At 40.5% G+C, this 22,879-nt stretch overlaps 1 protein-coding gene across 1 annotated transcript in view; it reads right to left on the bottom strand.

The window, feature by feature from the left end:
• Positions 1–22,879, bottom strand: part of klhl4 (kelch-like family member 4) — a 42,543-nt gene extending 19,664 nt beyond the window's left edge. Inside the window, exons 1-4 of the mRNA XM_086023702.1 lie at positions 21,910–22,879; positions 8,214–8,381; positions 5,910–6,046; positions 5,278–5,474 (exon numbers count right to left, since the gene is read on the bottom strand). Coding sequence (XP_085879828.1) covers positions 5,278–5,474; positions 5,910–6,046; positions 8,214–8,381; positions 21,910–22,361 — 954 coding nt within the window. The 5' untranslated portion in view covers positions 22,362–22,879. The remainder of the gene's footprint in view (positions 1–5,277; positions 5,475–5,909; positions 6,047–8,213; positions 8,382–21,909) is intronic.

Raw genomic sequence — 22,879 nt, 5'->3', positions numbered from 1 at the left:
GAATGCGTTATTCTGTAAATTGTCAGCCAAAATGGTTTTGTAGATTTCAAAATCCATTCTGCTGCGACCATCATGAGTTACATTATCAATATGTGTTAAATTATATAATATTCATGCCATACCACAAGATGCAAACCACTCATCAGCAAAATGAATCAGAAGGCCACATTGGATTTTGCAAAGAAGTATAAAGATGAGCCACAAATGTAAGGAACTAAGTTTTATGGACAGATGAGACCAAAGTGAGGGAAAGGCCAAAGTATGGAGAAAGAAAGGATCTGCTGCTGATCCAAAAGACACAAGCTCATCTGTGAATCATGGTGGAAGTGCTGTCATGGCTTGGTCTTGCATGGCTGCTTCTGGAACGGGCCCACTTGTCTTTTTTGCTTATGCAACTCATGATGGTCAAAACAGAATGAATTCTGAAGTCTACAAAATGATTTTGTCTGGCAATTCACAAAAAAATGCATCCAAACTAATGGAGAGAAGCTTCATCATGCAACAAGATGATGACCCAAAACACCGTGCCAACACAACAAAGGACTTCATTAGGTGGGAAAAGTGGAAGATTTTAAGACTGGTCAAGCCAATTATCGGACTTTAACTCAACAGAGCCTGCATTTTACCTCCTCAAGAGGAGACTGAAGGGAGAACCCCCAGAAACAAAGAAGAACTGACAGAGGCTGCAGTTAATCCTGGAAAAGCATTTATGAAGAAGAAGCAAATGAAGAAAGCAACAGTCTGGTGAAGTCAATGGTTTGCAGACTTGATGCAGTTATTGCAAGTAAGGGCTATGACACCAAAGAATTAAATGTTATTCTCATTAAGTTAGTTTAATATTATCCATTACAATGTTTTTGCTATCTTGAAAAGTGGGTGGCTTCAAACAAAAAGTGCCCTGTGCTGAGTTGTTTAACACATGGAGGTGTAAATACCAGAGCTGCTGGGCATTCCATCCCAGGGACAGCCATAAAATTCTAAGTTAATAATTTTTTGCGAAAAGCAATAAAGTTCATCAGTTCGAACATTAAATATCTTGTCTATGTTGTGAATGAAATACAGGTGAACATGATTTGAAAATCATTGGATTCTGTTTTTATTTACATTTTACACAAGGTCCCAACCATACCTGTGAAGTTGTAGGCTTTCGGCGTAATTTGTACAAGTGGAAACACCTTTTCAAATATGTACATTGTACATTGCGAATCTGTACGACCAATGTCAATTTTATCATCCATCCATTATCCTCTAACAGCTTATCCTCACAAGGGTCGCGGGTGTGCTGGAGCCTGTACCAGCTGTCATCGGGCAGTAGGCGGGGTACACCCAGAACTGGTTGCCAGCCAATTGCAGGGCACACAGAGACAAACAAACATAGACACTCACAATCACACCTAGGGGCAATTTAGAATGATCAATTAACCTACCATGCATGTTTTTGGAATGTGGGAGGAAACCAGGAGAAAACCTACTTAGGCAAGGTGAGCGCATGCAAACCCCACACAGGAAGGCCGGTGTCGGAATCGAACCCATGACCTCTGAACTATGAGCAACATGCTAACCAGTTGAACACCGTGCTGCCCTATTTTATCATGTTTACTTTTTATTTTTGCCACCATATATGTTTTTAATGGAGTTGTACTTCATTGCTACCGCCATTTGCAAACTGTCGTCTGGTCGCTCTCGTGAGATTCTCATTCTCGTGCCTCGCGATATTCTTGCGTGACCTTGATTCTGTCTGCTAAAACTGATTTCTGAACACGTGACAGCAGCCATTCTAAAATAATGTGTAACGTGTAAGATTATATACAGATATTGTTGAGACTTTTGAATTAATGGACAGATTTATTAAACTGTTGGCCGATAAATTGACATATAATATTGAGGTAAATGTGAAACAATGATGTCTTAGTTTCTCACGTTTACACTTCATTTATTTGTTACTCCTTTTTTATTCGGGTCTGTGAATGTCCGCGGTGTTGTGTACGCACGCGCGGTACAAAGGTTACAAATACCATCTGACTGTCATTTGTCATTTCATCTCAACCGTCAATAAGGAGCACACAGCCCGTTGGCATGTGGTCCTCTACTAACACAGATTCTCATGCCATTTTTGTTATTTATATACCTTTCATTCGCGTCTATTATTATGTGTCCGCACCAGCACTCAAAACGAATTAAGATTACACGGGGAGTTTATGTAGTTTGCAAGTTGCGGACGCTCGAGCACGGAGACGCATCGAGGCGCACGCGATCGATCGTGACAATATGAGTAACTGATATTTTATTTTTGCACTGTGGTGTATTGGACATTGTAACTGCTACATCAACTGCAGTGTCTTTGTTGAAGTCTGTGTGGAAGTGATTGTGTGGGCAGCGCATTTTTTGGTTACCGGTGAGTGGCAGCGGGGACACGTTGTGCGCATGAGCCAGTGGTGCTACGCATTATGGGTAATGTTAATCAGAGTTGGTAATGATTATTTTGAACACGTTTTGTGATTAAAATAAAATTCAACCTTTTGTTGGAATAAATAAAGACGATATGGTATACATTTTCAACACTATTGACACTAGTTATAAATATCAAACTTGTATGATAATTGTTTATAATGTGATTTATTAGTATCGTATGTCATTCATTAGAAGATACCAATCGTAATAAAATCATGTTTATCTGTTTTGTTTCAGATTTATGACCTGTAGTTTATTGTTCAATAAACAAAAACAAACACGAGTTTTGAGCGGTGTGCGCTTCTGATGAGCCCATTAGGAGGGCAAAACTAAAATATCCAAACAGATATGTACGAGCAAATTACAACTTTCAGTACACCCTGGAGTTGGAATTGTTTGAAACTTTTTGGGGTTGTACTTAAAGCGGAAGCCAACCCAAACATATTTTTTTCAATAATATGTTCCCAGCAGGCCCACTAGTTGAAACACAGCATTCTGGTTGATTTTGCATTCGTGGAATATAAATTAAGCAGCAAAATGCACTTGTTTTCAGCCATCTCTGGGGTCGGCCATTTTGTCTTCTGTCGACTGAAAATGACATCACAACTGGCTGACCTGTTTTCTGAATGTGAGCCGTGATTTGTTGTTGTCAGTGGTTGTGATGTAATTTTCAGTCGACAGAAGACAAAATGGCCGCCCCCCTAGATGGCTAAAAACGAGTGGATTAACACTTATTCCACAAACGCAATATTTATCAGAATGCCCTTTTTCAACTAGTGGGCTTGCATAGAACATATTCTTGAAAAAACTAAGGGTTGCGTTGACTTCCTCTTTAAAAATGTATCTAAATCCAGATGATTTTATTGTATTGAAATTTGAAACATAGTGTAAGAGTGAAAGTTTCCAAAACTATGAATAATAAAGGAGGTACAGATGCATGAAAATTACAGTATTCATACTTGGTTACATTACAAGCCTGCTGTTTAGTCTAGTCAACATCTTCATGTTACACGGTTCTATATGTTATACGGTACGATATTTTTAAAGTCTCATACCTGGTTGGATAATGTACTTCAGACATGCAGTTCTATTTAAATCTGATTTCACACCCATGTATGATTTATGAGAGGCTAGCTTAATCACCTGTCAGCTGCAACTATTTTTGCCCCAACTGCATTCAACCAATTTGGCCTGCCTTTGCCTCTGATGTTTTTTCACCTTGATATTTGTCCTTAGCCTCTGAAGTCTCCATGGCCAACCTGCAAGGATGCCTAAGGAGCTGCTTGACACTGAGCTGTCAAACAGACACTGTGGCAGAATTACAGTGAGGAAGAAAATAAAGTGTGTGTTGCTAACTCTCACTGGGAAGGACTGTTAGGTGGGAGGAGGTGCACTTCATGAATGTAAATTATCAAAATGGAAAATTGATCATAATAAATATCATTCAAAAAAGGAGCCATTACTTTAGTTCACCATAGTTTTAACATTTTCAATTGCATATTTTAATAAGTACTTTCAAATGTCATCATGCACCGTAATTTTTGTCACAATTTCGGACGGTCGTATTAAGCCACATGACGTACGATTCCATGCAAGTAATGTAGGAGGTCTCATGAAACCCACTATTTCATCACTAACACGCAACACTACCTTGACATAATATTACTGTGACTGAAATATTAATGTACATTTAATTTGGTTTTATTCAACAAAATGCTTATATGCTCCATTTACGTTCATTTACTACACCTGCCTCACGTCAATCACGTCAAGTGTGTGTGATAGGAATAGAATACCTGATATATGTACAATTGAAACACACATTGTATTATTAAGCCAAACTGTACACTCACCAACTACTTTTGTCATCAGTGGAGGTTCTAGACAATTTTTTCTGAGGGGGCCAGCATGTGGCCAGGGGTTTTGCCCGAGTCACATTCGACCTGCTTCTAGGTACCGTAAGTTAACCTTTCCACAACACAACACTAAGCAAGCCTGTAATAGTAGCCTGTTATAACAAATGTATATGCTCACATGGTGTGGATTTCTCGCCATTGTTTTTTGTCTATATTTCAAAATGAAGAGAATATAGGACTACATTTCTGCTACATAAAAATGAATAACAATCAGGCAGACCCTGAGACATAGTCAAATGATGGCATTGAGAGAGCTGAAAAGAAGCAAGTTGAGAGCACCACACAGAAAGAGGCAGAGGACTTGGGCAAAACTATTTGGACAGTACAGACAAACAAATGAAGACCCAGAGGGAGAAGGCTGAGCGTGAGACACAAGCAAAGTGCACAGTCAATATAACATGCATTATGTGATATGGAGGGAAAAAAATAAATCGCCTGCTTAATGTATGTGTGCTACTCTTTATTTTCATGACATTAAAATGATTAAGAAATTACCCCAAAATGCTTTTTTTTAAGGGAAAATGTGTTGCATATAAGATGTCAAACATTGGCTAATTTGTGGTCTTAGTCACTGGTCAGGCTTTGATAATATAATGAAATATACTGAATACAATTAAATAAAAGACCATTCAATACCATTAATAAATAACATGAATAAATACAGTGAAACAATTTAGGCAATTGTGTATGTCTCTTCATTTTGAACTGCAGACCAAAACGCAATTGTGAGGAAGACACAACATTTCAGCAGTACTGTATATAAATAAGATTTATCAAATTGGATCCAATCCAATTTGGAGTTGTTCAGGTCTGCACTGTTTCGTATTGAGAGCCGTTTCTAACAAGTTGTCACCTCTATAGCTACATGCAGGAGAAATAAGACACACCTCTGAAACCTGTATTTCCCTACCATGGTGTAGTTGTGAGCCACATTGAGAAGGTCTGCGCAGCCCTGGGCATCAGCAAAGGAACATATTCCCAAGCAGTTGGAGGGATGAAGCTGTTTCATCAGGAAGTTGCAGCAAACTTGGATGACTTGTGAGAGCTGCAAGAGGCAAGCTGCCGCCAATAAACTCTCGATGGTCTCCTCTTTCAACTCAAGGACACCTGCAATGTCACAGTGTGCAAGCTATATTTTTTATCCAACGACTAAAAGTAGCTGCACTGGCAAAAACTGTAACGGCCATATAGTTCACTCGTAATTTTTGCCATCCTATCACGGAATACATAAAAATGAGCATAAATCCTTTTCCTAGGTGTTAACATTCATTGACGTAATAAACACCAAACAGCTTTTTTAAACCCCCTCATAAAAGCTGAACAAATTATCATAGTAACATCCTGTTTTTAATTTTAAATACTTGCAATACAGTGAAAAAAGGAAATGCTTATTCACACGCAGAAGGGCAATTGCAATGTTGGATGAAGTCATGAGGATGGCCAGTCATTCACCTCAGTGATAGATCCATTTTAATCACGGTCACGTTCCAGAGGTCTCATAACGACCTGCAAGTACTTGTGAATGTTTTTATGAGCACTCACCAGTGTAGGCAAAATGAACCAAGGCGGTGAGGGCATCTGGATCCACCCCCTCCATCTTGATCTCCTCCTGTTTGGCCTCCCTCACGTCGCTTGTGAACATTGCAGCAAAGTAGTCGGAGACGGCGCTCAGAACAAGTCTGATGAAAAGACAATTCAAGTAAGGCTCAAACGCAGGTCAGCGGGCATGTATTGTGGAACAGACTAGCACAATGACTGAATATTGTTTTTGCATTCATTAGTTGGAGTATGATAATATCATAAAATACTGGGTGGTTTTCACTATGATAGATTAAAAACCAAAAACCTGAACAATATGCAAAGGCGATCGAGACAGCAATTAAAGTTGGTTTGAGATGTGTGGAAGAAACTGGAGTGCAAGCGGTTTGCAGAAATGGACAGCCTTTCTGCATTAAAATAAACGTAAAGAGAAGCACCTAAGGATTTTCTTGCCTGGAAACATGTTTCACTCTCCGCAATTATGGAACAGGAAGCATACAGTCACTTTACTAGGCACACATGCAAACTCTATCACAACCCAACATTAGCACTGTATTTATATTTCATGTTCATCCGCTCACTTTTGATTGATACTTTGAGAGAATGCTTCATGTAATGTCTATTTTGTGGGTTTTCCTCTGCAAAAGTGTGCCCACATCAGAAAGAAGTTCACTGAAGACAAGGGGAGGTGTTGCAGTTTACGTGCCAAACGTCATACACGAACTCCAGCGAGTCTAATTTCTGTTTCCGCAATGCACAGTGTAGTCGGGCATGTGCTCTGTACCGCCCAGATTTTGATGCAAATGGGGGATGCTGTGAGGATTGGCAGGGAAAACACTACGCTCCATCCCACAGGTGCAAATGCCCCATTTACACCCATACTTAATGGCGCAAAGTCTAGCAAAATACCAAAAGAAAGAAAACTCTAACCATTGTGCACACTTAGACTGCGTTTTGTGCGCCCAGAACGAAAACAGGGCCCCTTGTGTCTTTTATCATGGGGACGAAGAGGTATTCAAGTTAAAAAATTAATAATAATAATAATAATAATTTTAATAATAATAATATCATGTCTGAAAATGTTGCAAGAAAATTAATATATCGAAAAAATATTGAACAGTGACTCTAGAGTATCTCATCGAACCAAACTGTGCATTTTGGGTATCGCTACACATGCTATCGTCAATAGGTCATTTTCACTGTAAAATTTGGCATTCAGTAGATGCCCATTGATTCTCATGATACATTTCAAATTGTGCTCCATTCAGCCAGCCACCCGAGGGCAAGATGTCCACATAACGACACGCCTGTGCTTTGGATCCCTGTGTGCGTCTGCGTCTCAAATGTAACATGTCGATGTGAGAGGGCAGAGGTGTAATTAGATATCAGGAGTGGGTTTTATTTGTTTGCGCACTGCTGAACAATGTATTTGCTCATCTGGAGACTCAACAGTCTCCTAAGGACTATTTGATTATTTCTCATTCAAAACAGCCCAGTAAAACCAGAGCAAAGCCGAACATTCAGGCTGGAAATCTTAAAAGGGAAGACTACCCAAACATATTTGTTTCAAGAATATGTTCTATGCAGGCCCAGAAGTTAAAACAGGACCTTCTGATTAATATTGCATTTATGGAATATCGCAAAACCCATTTTAGCCATCATTTTATCCGACATTTTCAGTTGACAGAAGTGACAAAATGGCCGCCCCCTGAGATGGCTAAAAACGGGTGGATTTTGCTGCTTAGCTCATATTCCACAAACGCAATATTCATCATGATGCTTTCTTTCAACTAGAGAGCTTGCATAAAACATTCTTGAAAAAAACATGTTTGGGCTGACTTCCCCTTTAATGAAGTTTGTGCATTTCACAACGTTGTAATGAAATAGCAGAGCTGAACATCGTCCCTCCGTCCCCGAGTTAACGTCCTGCATATTTAATCGACCCACGTGCTCCCTCGTCGGCGACAGCCAATCGCCCTGAAGAACGTAATTTATAGGTCGGATGCAGGCGCCGCCATGGCACACACGCCGCCAAACGAAGAAAAAATATCAAACAAAAATAACTGTCATGCACAGCGTGATAATTGGTGAAATATGAATAAGAATATGGGTCACATGTCAGTGTGTCGGGGAACAGCAAAGTGCACAACAGTCTTTTATTTTTTATTTATTTGTGTCTGTGTCGACGACGGTTGGCTGACTCCGACCGACTCGGACCACGTGGGTCGATTAAATATGCAGGACAGGGACGGAGGGACGATGCCCAGATCTGTGAAATAGTAAATGAGAGCCGAGAGAAGCACTGACCTGTGAGCTGGTATCTTGTGATCGCCTGCTATTAGGAGCACATCACACAGTTGTTTATGCTGCAAGTAGCTCTCCATCTTTCGGAAGGTCTGCTCGGCGTGATTTGTGGCCTGGAAGAATTCGTCCGAAGAGTTGTTGTTCATTCTGGTGAAGGTGCTCAGAGCCAACCTGGAGAAGACAACATGAAAGAGGACTTGGATTATGGACTCTGAACCTCATTAGTTGCCTTTCAGTCCTTTTGTTCCCTATGAAAGTTCCAACAGCCCCCTGTTTTTTGAAGAATAATTTCACTTTAAATCATATTGATGTGACATGACTTAGACGTTGGTGTCTAGGGTAAGCTTGAGTTTATCCCATCTGACTTTGGCCCAAAGGCAGCGGACACCTTGGACTGGTTGCCAGATAATTGCAGAGCATACTGTATATAGACAAAACAACCAATCACACTCATATTCACACTAATCAATCATAATTTGGAATCTTCAATCAACCTAACATGCATGTTTTTGGAATGTGGGAGGAACCTGGAGTGTCCTGAGAAAAACTCAGCTCAGCTCAAGCTCAGGGAATACAATACCTGTATGTACATGCAAACTCCATACTGGAAGGCCCAAGCTGAGATTCAAACCCAAAATCTCAGTACTGTGAGGCAGATGTGTAAAGCACTTTTCCTTGTGTGCTGCCCATTGACGTACGTGTCATTAACCCCTAAATGTTCCAAGAGTTCAATTTCAATTTCAAATATTGAGTGCTGACAAAAACTTCTACGGGTACATGGATTCAGTATCAAATCCTTTGAAATCGTGTCACGCAATGAATTTTAATTTGATAGCCACAGTAACTCTAAGTTTCCGCTTTGTCCATTGTCCCGTGTCTTTGCGATTCAAAACAAAAAGAGACAAGCACAGGAATGATGGAGGAGGGGGACAATAATGTTTATTTGGACATGCGACACACATAATCAGTTGTCCTCTGTGGTGCTTCTGCATCTTTCCAAGATGAAATTAAAACTGTTGTGTACTAAACTGCGTAAATAAGTGGATAACTAAGTAGCCCAGTCCAGTGGGACGAATAGCGCTACAATCCGCAGCCTTCCTTTCAGAACAGGCCTGTGTTTATCTTGTGCACACAAATGTGTGCCAATCACAGGGAGACTTAACAAGCGAAGACGCCTGTTCATCGCTGCATTGTGAGAAAGCCGCATCTCCGTCCCCGCAGGCTGCGAGATTACACGCTGTTTCACCAGCATCCCAGTAATCCCTCTGACGCGTGCCGAACAATGCAAACGGGTCGCTTTGTGCCCTTCACCAGAGCTGCTCCATTCTGACATTTGGGCTTGTTTATTCCGCTGCACAAGAACAACCATGCCATGTCACAGAAGGATTTCACTGTCATCAGCACAGTGCCTCTGCTGTGTTCAGCCTGACGCTTGAGGGCAAAAAAAATCTTTGATATTTAAGTCTACTCTTTGTCACTCATACACAGGGTCGTTGCCTGGGATTTGGGGTCCTGTGTAAAAAGTGTCACTTTGGCCCCCTCCACATCAATGGTGCATGTTGAAATGTCTTAAAATCGGCATCACTCCCCTGTTCATACATGTAAAAGAAACTTTATTATAGGTATACTTTGACAATATTGATATCCCATAAAAGAAAATCACCAGATCCCGTCTTTATAAAGTTTTGAGGTTCCGTGGATGTCAAACTTAATTAGTGCCCAAATGCGACCACTAGGATTAATTATGATTAACTTTACTTACAGAGTCCAGACTGTTGCCATCAGAAAACTTTTATTTATTGTGAATGCAATATTTTAAGTAACATTTTAAACTTACTGTGTTGTTTGCTAACCAGTCTAATATTAAGGAATTAAAAACAATCAAACTATATAGATAGAAAAACTCATTAGATAGATGATTGATGAGGAATAAACAGTACTGAGCATTCCATCCCGGGGGCGGAATGGTCCGTCCCTCCGTCCCGGATGGACGCCTATTTTTGGAAGGGAGAACGGGGGACTTTTTAAAAAACGGACTAACTAAGCAAAGGCGGAGGTGGATTTTAGTCCGTCCCATCTCAACCTACTCGACGAAATGGGCAAATGACAAAATTGGCCATTAATAACCCAATTGCGCGTACTTGCTTGCATTGGGAACACCTTGGCGGCAACGCTGTGCACCGCACATGATCGGTCTGCAAAAAGTTTAAAAACATTTTTAAAAAACATGTCTGCACAAAGAGGAGAAGAAGAAAAGGAAAAGAAGAAGAAGATAAAAAAAAAGAAGGAACAAAGAAGAAAAATAAGAAGAAGGAGAAAAAGGAGGAGGAGGAGGACACAATCACAGAGACAGAGAGAACAGAGGGCAAGCTCAGACAAAGTGAATGGAATCAATACGTGTGGTGGCAAGCAGTTCGTCAAACCGTTAAACCAGAAGTGGGTGCCCATAAGGTAAATGGGTTCGAATAGTAAATTAGCCAGCTAATGAGCTTTAAATAAACCTCTGTCGTTAGCATCTCTCCCGTGGCATCATGCATGGATGATTTCTTTTTTATTTTTTTTTATTTTGGTGGGCAGGGGCGGACGTATGGACAGATCCGCTTTAAAAGGAGGAGGACGGATGGGGTCGCAGGATGATCATTTTTATGAATAAAGACGGAGGGACGAATACGGAAGGATGCCCAGGTCGCGGACGGAGGATGGACCGGCAAAACAGTGCCCAGCTCTGGTAATAAATATTGTCATTTAAACACTTTCAGGCTCTCTTTTTTTTACACTGACACAAACTATAAAATGAGGTATTATTTCATTCAGTACATATTGTGACAGAAATGCCATGTAAAACATGGAAACAAAACATACACATAAAACACGGATTCATGCTTCACAATGGCCAGTTATATGACAGCTAGCCAATCGGGGGCTATACAAGATGCTAAAATTGCAGTCGGCACTACACCTTCACTCAGAGCTCCTTCTCATCAAGCACAAGGACTCAAAAATGTGTAACAAAAAGTCTTTTGTTCACTAAAAGATGGCCAATAGCAGCCCCAGCTGATAGTCTTATCAAGCCAATGGGACTGGAACATAAATCAGGAAGTAAAAATTTAACCGGACCAACAATTCTGCTCTGACATTCACATGGCTACCAGCGATCATCTCAGACTGACGTGCCTCTGGAATACTGATGTGTAACTTCACCAATGTAAGCAAGCTAAACAGAACAACAGTGTGGGGAAAAAAAGGATGATAAACACCTTTATGCAGTGCTGCACCAAAATGTAATGGGTTTTTGCAGGGCCCATATGCCCACCCTCTGGATAATTTTGTGGAAATTAGTGACGATTTTTAATCCAAGCTAACTAACAAAGCAGAATTAAAAGCTGATGATTCTCAAAGTATGTTCCAAAAAATGACCAGTAAATCCCGTTTTGGTTGGCAGCACAAAGTAATGACTCCAGAAAAAATTGGTTATGCAGGGAGAATGGAGGGGCCGGTTGCTTATATTAACGTAATGATTAACAGAAAGTTGTGTCTGACTTTCTCTGAATTGTTCGCTGAAGTCATGAAAACCTGTCTGTGGAACTTTTTAACATTGCTCTCCAGTCTCTTTAGGGTCAGTTTTTATGGTTTTCGTAATATTTAAGTGCAAAGCATGATACATAGTGCTGCCATGATAATTCCCTAATGACTGCTTCATCTTGGATGGGAAGACCAAACAAAACAGAACAACAATGGGGCCATAAAAACGAGATGCACTCCTTTTGTATCGGCTCTAAGGCCTGCTAAAACGGATTTTTCATACCTGCTCATCTCTCCGACACTAATTGCGGTGGCATCGCATTCCAGAGGACGGTAAATTTCTCTGAGGTGTATATTTCTCTTGCAGGAGTGGGTGGTATCATCAAAGGTATACAGCCTGATTTTATTGAGGCACTAAAGCATCACTACACCCGTCTCAGGGAAATGACTGCGGCCCACTGCAATACATCGCATACAACAAATCAATTGACTCAAGAGTCACAGACGCTATCAGGGCCTGGAGAGGTCTTTTGTGTTGTCCAGGAACAGTTCACTTGAGGCAATGTAAATTATTCTAATTAGGCAAAATGTTTCAGCAGATTTCAAAACCTTTACAGAAGCAAATAATCCATGACAACCTATTTTTTATGGTCACACCACAATTATTCACTTTTAGAGTGAGGGGGCCGGGGGTAATTATATAAATTGAGCTACACTGTGGTTGTCTAAATGCGATACTGTACATGCATTTCATGTTTGACATATTTATTTTACTGTGCTTGTGCAATATCCAAGAGTTTCTTATTGTTGTGGCTACGTTGTTTAGCTCCATGGGATGGTCACAATATTAAACACCCCTCAGTATAACGGAGTGCATTTCTCCGCTATCGCAAAAAAGTTATCCTGCAAGGTTTGTATGTCTTCTACCCAGCTTTCCACCTTCTCTCCTGACTTCATGACAAATCTCTTTTTGAGCCTCCTTGCCTGTGCCATGCAGCTTTTTCACCTGATGACGCACAGTGATATCTAATCTATAGAGAGCAGATTTAAATAATCACATCACATATCGTTCCTGTGCTGCAACATTCGCACTGTTCCCCAGATTGGATGATTCAGACCAGATTAGACCTGCTGGGTAAGGAAATATGAGTCAGTCATGTTACAGGGAATCTCAGTGAAGCATCAGCTGCTTCCCAGGCAGCAAAGTCAAGCCATGATTATTTGCCACTGAGGGCTTCTAGACAGAGATTGGGTTGAGCTTACAAAAGCCTCATGCAGTTTTATACTATATATATTTCATGAGCTCCTTCCACCTCAGTGCACTGGCAGTCGTGCATGCTGGAGTTGTGTGAGTGGGGAAAAAAGTAGTAAATACACCGACTGTGTATTAATGAAATTGAAACTGAGGCTGCAATGACGAGTGCTGAGAAATGGTCTTTTCTGTTCTGTACTTTTTCTGTTTTGGTGGTTAACATTGCACTGGAATTTTTGAACACTTCTAACTTGTTGGTGTTTGTAATTAAGATAATAAAGTATTACTTGTTGATTACTTCATATAAACATTTTTCACAAACTAAGACCACACAAACATACAAACTTATTCCCCCAAGTATGAGTACAATTATTTTCTCAACTGTACTTCAGAGGTTTATAGTGTTGAATTATGGATTGTACCAGATTTTAAAGAAGAAGAAGAAGACAGTCTGATTAAGTGAAAATTGATAGAAATCTTAATGGCTACACTTTAAAAACAGTTGGGTTAAAAATAACACAATTTTGGGTCAAAAATGGACCGATCGACTAATTGGGTCAATTTGACCCATGTTCTTGCGTTGTTTTGTACGAAACAGCCCAATTTTTGGGGTTGTTTTGCATAAAACTACACATTTTTGGGATTGTTTTTGCAGAAAACAACTCCAGGAAGTTGGGTCAAACTGACCAAAGTAGTGGATCGGTCCATTTTGGACCCAAAATTGTTTTATTGTGTTATTTTTCACCTAAGTGTTTTTAGAGTATAATATGTACATTTATAGTAGAAGGCAAAGTTTGGATGAATTGTGTGCAACAAAAACTAGTAGTTATTATTATTATTATTGTTAGTTGAATACATTTGATTAAAAATCACTTTTCATCAAAGACAGATCTCAAAGTGCTTCTCATGCAACACTTCATACATATGGGAGCAGATTTTTTTTCAAGTATATCAAAGCAGCGTCAGCTGGTCTTAAATAGAAGACAATACTTGAACTTATTACCCAAAGTGCACCCAGTGTGTGAAATGGAAAAATGAAGCACTGATTTTTTTAAATGAAAAAAATGATATTTAAACCGTTTGAAATTAGCTGTTGTTATGTGGCCTGCAACGTTCTGCCTTCTGATGCTAATAAATGATTTATGTGTGCTAGTGTTGGTGGAGTCTTTATGGTGAAAATGTGCAGATTTTTGCAGAAAGCTTGTCACACACGGTAGGGGTTCCTCTAATGCAAGGTTGACTCGTATAGTAAAAGAAAGTCATTACTGTTGGCGTATGATTCATGGCTGATGTTATCATTAGTCAATGTCATCCTTTGCTTCCTGTTGCTAATGTGCTCTGTCATCATGAGAAATGTATGTGTTTTGTTAGATGTCAATCATTGGGCCATTGCGGTTACAAACCAGCATTTAACAAATGTTTTAAATATATCTTGGTTAAATATGTTTGTTAAATTAAATCATATCTATAAATTACAAGCCTTCCATTTATTTATTTATTTTACCAGTTTATTACAGTTATCTATGGCTCGGTGATTCTTTTCAATGCAAATGACTGGAAATGAGTGCCTCAGGATACTGCAGAACTGAGTCATGCCCTTTCCTAATAGCATCCATGTAAAATTCATGAAAAGCTGTGTAAGGGATTATTTTCTTTGAATTAGCTCAATTTGCAAGAATGGAAATTGAACAGATGCTGATTTATACAGAAAAGAGGGGATGTGTCCAGCATATATATATATATATATATATATATATATATATATATATATATATATTGCATGGCATTACTCGGCAGAATCTGTTTCCTCTGTCCAAGATGATCTTATGAGAAAAACAATGTTGAGAATGTATTGCAAAATGATCCTGAATGCATTTTATCCACAAAGATGTCATTCTGAGATGACAACTCCACTTTATTTAGCCATTCGCCACCTCTAGCATGTGCCACACATGGTGATGCTTGTGGGGTTATAAGGCCTCCAACAAATATCTGACTTACTGCTGCTGACATGAGAGAGGCGGCGGTATTTCTTTTCCAAGGCGGCGGAGAGGGAATTGAGATATCATTCAAACTAACAACCGCTGACTCCAACCTCTGTTAGTGTTTATGTGCAAGAGGTCAGGGTTTCCATTCCATTCAGGTTAACGTGGGCTATACATTCTGTGCCAACTATGGAGTCTGTTTGGATGAGGACAGGACAAATAGAGATGTGGCTGCATCAGACACAAGGGTGTAAGAAAGTGAGATTGGCTGTGACTTACTCCACTAAATTTGATTTTGCAACTCAACACATGCACAGCAGGCTGAGGGGCATGCTTCTAATTGTTAAAGTCACTATGTACCTAATAGAGCACCAATAGTTGGAGGCTGAGAGCACAGCACGAATGAGTCAATGTGTTTGTAAGGTGAAATGGGCAAACAAAATGTTCCCTCACAGTTCCGGTTTCCTTGGGTGATGGAAATTCACTCTCTTAATGAAATTCGATTTTTGTATGATGACATTATTTTGCATGAATTTTCAAACTACCTCTCCCCTAATATTAAAAACTAGAAAAAGACAGGAACATTAAATGTGCATAAAAATAGTTACTTACTTACATTCCTGAACAAAGTAGTTTTTGGGATTGAATGTCTTGTTTGGTCATTTTCAGATTTTTCAGAGAAGCCCATAAACCGGATCAAATTGAAAATATTTGACAAATGATACCAGTAACAATAACATGTGGTTTTTGACTGATATTTCATTTACTACAGGGCAGACAAACAAACAGTTCCAAAACAGAAAAAAAGAGCCATCCATCCATTTTCTATACCTCTCAGTGGCAAGTGGTGAGTTCAGTGAGTATTCAAGTGGCCTCTTAATCACGTCATTATGTCGCAAAATACTGTACAAAAACATTATGTAACTATGTGTGGCAGAGGCCTTTTGCATTAGTTGAGGAAGAATACCATTATTACTAAAGCAAACAATTACCTTTACCTTCCAATATACATCACACTGCAACAATTCAGAATCAGTTTTTATCACTATAAAAACTTTACAAAAAAATACATCGTACTCACCAGAGATGCTCATGTAGACACAAGTCGTTGACCTTTCTTTGCTCCTGCTTGTCTCTGTAAGCCATTTGTTCCACTCATACAAACTGTTTTGAAAGTGCCCCAAAAATCAATGTGGGTTGAGACAAGCCTCATAAAGTCCTTTTTTTTTAAAAAAGAGCACCTTGAAATTGTTTTTTTAGTCATGTTTGACTCATCCTCTTGTTGTGACTGATTGCTTCTGGGTCCAAGGTCTCAGTTGCTTTGGTCCTTTATTTTATTGTCTGTTCTTTCTTTATTGGGTGTGGCCTGGTGTCTTTAAAACTTTTACTTTGGCCTTTCTGTGTTCTGTCTGTTTCTTGGTCCATATTCCGCTCCTCATGTCGCAGTACATTCTGATCAGTCATGGACCCAGCAGACTCAGACAAAATCCATCAGCCATCAGCACTGAGGGAGCACTGACTACGTGTACATGCAGTCAATATTCGGGTTAAACAAGATTTGTGTTAATTAAAAAAAAACAAAAAAAAACAACTGCAACCCCTCAATTTCACAATGTAAAGTTACACAGAAATAGCTGTAACTGACATCTACAGTAGATGGGGCATCCGTGTGGAGAGTTGCGAGGCGAAGTAGGCCAGCGACTGTGTGACACATTGGCAGCGAAGCAGATGTCACTGAGATGCGTACGTTCATTTACTCCACCAGCCTGATGCCCCTATTACGTCTCACATCATAAATCCTTGACACATGATTTGTCACAATCCTTCAGGTCAAATCTACAAATGATTTGAGCCCGGATGTGAAAAAGCACAACAGTGTTCACTGTCTCACTCTTCTTGGAAAGTATATCAGTAGCGTTAGGATTATTTTTTTCACACAATATCCAGTCATAGTTTAATTTATTGTCATCATTGTGTCTGACTGCAAGCAAAGCCTGTGAAACTTTAAAATCCAACAATATGTAATAGTTTCACCGTAAGCCTCTCTGTTGTTACATTGGCAGCCCCCAAATGACCTTTTTAATGACATAAAATATTTTGGGAACAGCTTGGATAACATGTTTGTAATCAATCAATCAATCAATCAATCAATCAATCAATCAATCAATCAGTCAACCCATCCATCCATACGGACATACATCTATCAATCAATCAACACTGATGAGTGTGAAATATGTACATTACAGTCAATATCCCTATTTCCTTAGCTTCTGAGCATGTCCTTATTGCTTCTATTTTTTACATCTTGAACATAATCCCATATTGGATATTAAACAGATGTTGACTGTCTTCTGAGGAGTATCTTTACACATGTCACAAAAGAATCTGGACCAATGAGTCAGAAACCATATCACTGATGGTGTAGTGGTAAATTCGCCTGTCTTTGGTGCAGGCAGTGCGGGTTCAGCTCCGACTCAGGGATGGTAGGAATGTGAGTGTGATTGAGTGCCTGCTACAAGATGTGACTGACTGGCAACCAATCCACCAAGGTGTTGTCGGATTTTTGCTTGAATTCAGATAGACTAGGCTCCTTTTGTCTTCATTTCATTACATGTGTCTTGACTACGCACCTTTCAGTCATTTGTGGGTCATTTCTTTTTATTGTCCAGTCATATTTTAGCTTCCATCTGTTTCCATGCAAATATTATTTGCCCAATGCCTTCAGAATCCCCAGTGCAGTCATCGACCACACTCACACACCATTGAAATCATTGTTTCTTTTATGAATCAATAAGATTAGGATTCACCACTCTGCGCCCTGACAAATCCTCACAGTGACGGAAGGATTTTTTTCATCTTCTGACTGGTAGAGCTATGTTTATCTCGATTGGTTGATCTTAAAATGTGCACCTAGGATTGATTTCCAGAGGAGGTGTGATGTGAGAAGCAGAATTTGGACCCAGAAGCAGACTGGACATGGAAGTGCCAAAGTAAAAGTGTTTATATACTTCCTGGTAGAATTCCCGGAGCAACAAACGGGTGGAGGGCTTTGGAAGGAGGGCTGAGGGGGTTAGGGGGGAGCGGTTTCAGGAGAAAGACACAGAAAGTGGGATGGATCTGAAGGGAGGATGTTTTTTTTTTTTTAACAAACGAGGCAGTGTTTTTATAACATTTTTATAAACGTTTTTTTTATATACGGAGAGGGGGAAATATTCGGTTTCAAAGAGCCCGGCTCTATGTGTAGACAAGGCCTGAGTTGACCAAGGTAGAAATTCTCAGAATGGAGTCCATAACCCCCCTCAGGTGCTCCTTTCTGTCGCACAGTGACTACATTTACATGCAGCCAATAAACATTTTAAAACCCAAATATTGGCAGTATTCAGGTTTTTAAAAGCCATGTAAACGTGTGCAATAAACCGAATATGCCCTTATTCGTGTGTTTAAAATCTCAAATATAATGCCTGGGTTACTCCCATTCCAACCTGAATCGGAATATCCCAAATGCACGGGACACACTGTGCATGCTCAAACGCAAGGAATAGGCTACTGGTCTTTGTAGTACAGGAAGTGCTTGTATGAACCTGTGTTTGGTGCCCAACCCACCGGAATTACATGTTTAGTGATAAACAAAACATGGCGAAAGCTATGAGTAAATACGAGACCGCACTTTTAAAGCGAGGAGGAAACCGTCTGCTTCAGTCTTGCAGTGAGTGACATGTATATAGTGAGTTTTATTGACGGAAGCAATTTACAAGTGGAGATGACGTATAATTACGTCATGTCGTCCGTGCCTCGCCATTTCACTCAGGTTATAAAAATGAGGGGGGTAAAACTCTGTCCGCTCAAGCCATGTAAACGGGTTGTTCCAAATGACTCAGAAATCGGAATTTTGACCTTAAGAGAGGTCTGTCAGTGATTATATCTGTATGGAGTAATGAGGGCCTTTCAAAGAATGAACTTCACCGTTTGCACCGACCATTCAGAATATATTATCTCAGTGTCGTGACTTGTGACTGACAGAGACACATTTTGCAGCGAATTTTGTCCTGACGGGCTTTGCCTTCATTTCATTGTTGATGGTTACAACAACATGATGCAAATGAATGTTTGAGTAGCACTCAAAGATATACCTTATAAGAGGAAAATTAAAATTGCATTCTTACCAAAGAAATTTTCATGTAGTGCTTCTCACCGACTTATTTATTGGTACAATTGTATGCCATACACGGTGGCATTGTCGCCATAGAGGGAAATCAATGTACTGTATTCAAGTTAGGCGGGCTTTAGCGAGTGGCGATGTAAGATGGCCACAGGTGGCTTCCCTTATCCTGACGGCGAGTAAGCAGTTTTGTTAGTCCATTCATATATAAGTCCGTGGCCGTAGTACCAAAACTGTGCAAACCTCTGAAAGGTAGCATGGTGCCACAGAGCATCCAGACTCCCAGGAGTAGTAGTAGAAAAACAAGAAGAAGAAGAAAATGAAGAAAACAAAGAGGAAAGAAAGAAAAAGAAGAAGAAGAAAAGGAAGAAGAAAATGAAAACAACAAGGAGAAAAAGAAAAACAAGAAGAAATTGCAGGAGCTAAGCTAACTGTTAGCTTGTCTGGTAACTACTGTACATTGCAATCAGCACAACCAGTTCCTCCTCTATAAGTGTCTGGCCTTTTTAGGTTTCTTGATTTGTTCCTTTATGTTTGTGTTCATTTATTCATTCATCATCATTGTAGGTTTTGTAGGTCACATTAACTACCTAGACAGTTTTCTGTAAGAGCCTCATTAATTTTAGATTGTTAATCTTTTAGGGTATTTTTTTGTTTGTTTGCAGTATCACTCAAAAAGAAAAGGTGACCGAAAGCCTGATTACGGCTAAAACAGTCTTCATGAAACATAATAAATTTGATGCAGATTTAGATAAAGCTCTGGTTCCTCCATTTTCCATCATTTATTCAGTCAATCATTTTCGTGACTCAACAAAATCTAGGCAAATTCAGAAAGTTTGCATATGAAACTATTAATTTTCATCTAGATGAGGAAATTGTTGGCCTTGGAAAAGGTCTGCATGCTACTGAGGGTCATTCTAGTTTACATTGAACTCATAATATTGAAAAATCAGCGTTGACGTTTAACAATTTCATGTGTGCAAAGGAAGGCTTTCTCATTAAATTGACTTTATATATCAGATTACTTTGCACGGTTGTGAAGCCCATAAATGCATGTTACTAAAACCAAGTGCAGGAAGGCCAAGGGCATGTTTTATGATCCCACGGAGTGCACCCCTTTTAATATTTCAGCATCGTTGTCAAATATGATGGTGCTGCTGTATTTTACATGACCAACATGAACTCATGGCCCCTGAGAGCCAGCGAGTAACACACATTTTCTTTTCCTACTGTGAGCACATCTCTTATGCATGCACTCTTCACACATTGGGACCCTCCACCAAACATGGATATCTGCCAATTATGAAGAGCAAAATGTTGAACTGATTCCAAAACTGCATGCTAATTTAGAACAATTCCCAGTCCGTCCTATTATCCCCAACTTTCAGTGAACCCTGCTTGACACAATGTTGGCATTCAGTTTATTCACTTTGAGCCTTTTCTAAAATAAAGCAACAAGGTGCATTTAACTATTTAATTCCTCACCAGGTATATGAAGCAAGCATAGTACCAGTCACTTAAAATGTCACAGACAAGATTAAAGGGTGGTTTCTCCGTTGATATGAAGGTGCTTTCCTTTTAGCTTTCAGCCAGAAAGCACACAAGCACACACACAGATCGCGGATAAGCACATTTAACAAGCAAAACTAAGCAAAACTATAAAACTGTGACAAGACCTCTGGAAAGATCTGGACAATTAGAACTAAGGTTTGCAAAACACCTTGCCTTGTTATAAATCAAATCGTGTCTTGCAGCCACTTGCTGTGATGGCATTTGCCTTGATCAAACTGAGTATTGAAGCCACTTGCTGTGATAGCATTTTCCTTGCAAAGTGGCATAATGGGCATCAGGGTAATTCATGTGATAACGCTGCTGTCTGTTTAAAAGGGGCCTCTTGCTGTTAAGTGATGTCACAGCTTTTTCCCGCCTAACACATTAACCCCATGAAAGTCTGACAGGAGGTCAGAAAATGGGCTCAAAACGGACTGAAGTTGAGGCTTTACGTCTACTGAATAATGAAAATAACCTGCCAATGATTTACCCTGTCCAACGAGCTGTGGAGCATGAAAGCGAGTCCCGAGGTCAGCAATGATTCGCCTTATTCATTAGACTCACTTGGGCCAAACACTTCAAAGCAGAGCTAACATGCACAGTATACACTTTTCAGTTAATCAAAATAAGATAAGTGCTATGTTCCCCGTTCGGATACATTGATACTTTGTTTTGATCAACACTTTAAGAAAGGCATTTTCCTGAATATTCCAACGTACTTAGTTTGTGGAGGGATGTCAAAATGAAGAGGCCCGTGCTTCTCAGGGGAGCCTCACAAAGTAAACTGGCCTGCTTCCAGCAACCATTCTCAATTTCCATATTTTTCTATCCACAGCAGGTCTTGAACCTGTGACTCCAAACAAACAGGCTTCCAAGATGACTCTATAGCTACTGCCGCCCTTGTGTTTACAAATATGGTTGTAATTTAAAGTTGTATATAGCTGTACTGGTCCATATGGAGGGCTGTTTCAAGCATGGGTTACATCAATTAACTCCACAAGTGAGAACATATTAGAATTAGCTTTCAATGTGAGTTCCACACCACTCCAAACTACAACCCAAATTAGAAACATGTTTCTGACTCTCAGTAACGGCAGATTTTTTTTTTAAACTGACGCACACTGACACGCTTTAGATTGTGCAGGTGTAAAGAATGTTGTTGGGTGAGTGTATGAAAGTGACTGAAGTTGCACCACATGAACACATGGTCTATGAGGTCAACAGTCGTACCTCTCTCTGGCCTCAACCTCTGCAGGTTCCTCTGTGCTGCTCTTCACATCTTCTTTGCCCTTGTTGGGGTCCTCCTTCCTGGGGGTGCTGGGCGAGGGAGCGCTCTTGGACGTGTCCTCGTTGACCTGAAGGCCCGGCACGGTGTGCTGCTGTTGCTGCTGCCATGACTGCTGACCCGCTCTGACATAGACAGGTGTGGGTCCCGGCGTCGGCGCCAGGATACCGTGGGCCGGGCTGCTCGACTTCCGCAGTACTCCTCCACCCCTTTCCCGAGAATGACTCTTGAGCCGGCCCTGGACGGGGGTCCCCCTGTGGTCGGTGCCATCCTGCTGAATGTAACCTCCCACCCCGCCACCACCACCGCTTCCTGCCGAACCTTGGGACGAGTGGCTGAACCAGCGCCAGCGGAGCCTGAGGATCTGCTTCACATCAAATTCCTTCTTCCCCGACATTCTCCCCTGGCTTTGGAGACGAGGGCAATAGTACGGTGAGTGCCCAAAAACATGGAGAGCGGACAGGACAGGAGCCTCGTTTTCAGTCTTCACTGACTACAGGGTGCCTCTTCTACTCGGTTATTGTCTCACTACACTCATGACCGCCCCCCACCTCCCTCCTCTGTTACACCTCTATTGTTCTTTTAGTGATGGAGAGCGGTCCTCTGCAGCTTTTATTCTAAGCAGCCTCCCTCCAACTCTCCTCCTTTGCCTTCTCCCTCTCGATGCCTCCTGCGCTGCTGCTGCGGCTGCTGTTTGCTGCTGCTGCGCCGCTGGAGCTGAGTTAATGCACATGCATGATCCACACTCCCTCCCCTTTGCCACCCATGTTTCTCTCTCTACCCACTTTCTCTCTCTGCTTGTCTATCCTACACGGACACACCCACACACATGCAAGCACACACTTGTAGACAGTGCATTTGAGAAAAATATGAAAATGTCCCCACCCCAGCCCAGTCACCTCTGTCTCTGCTTGG

This window comes from Filicampus tigris, chromosome 2 (assembly GCF_054856515.1).
Source record: "Filicampus tigris isolate MCC_2025a chromosome 2, RoL_Ftig_1.0, whole genome shotgun sequence".
In the NCBI taxonomy this organism is placed as follows: Eukaryota; Metazoa; Chordata; class Actinopteri; order Syngnathiformes; family Syngnathidae; genus Filicampus; species Filicampus tigris.
The sequence above is the reverse complement of the archived record's forward strand: the minus strand, read 5'-3'. Positions and strand labels throughout refer to the sequence as shown.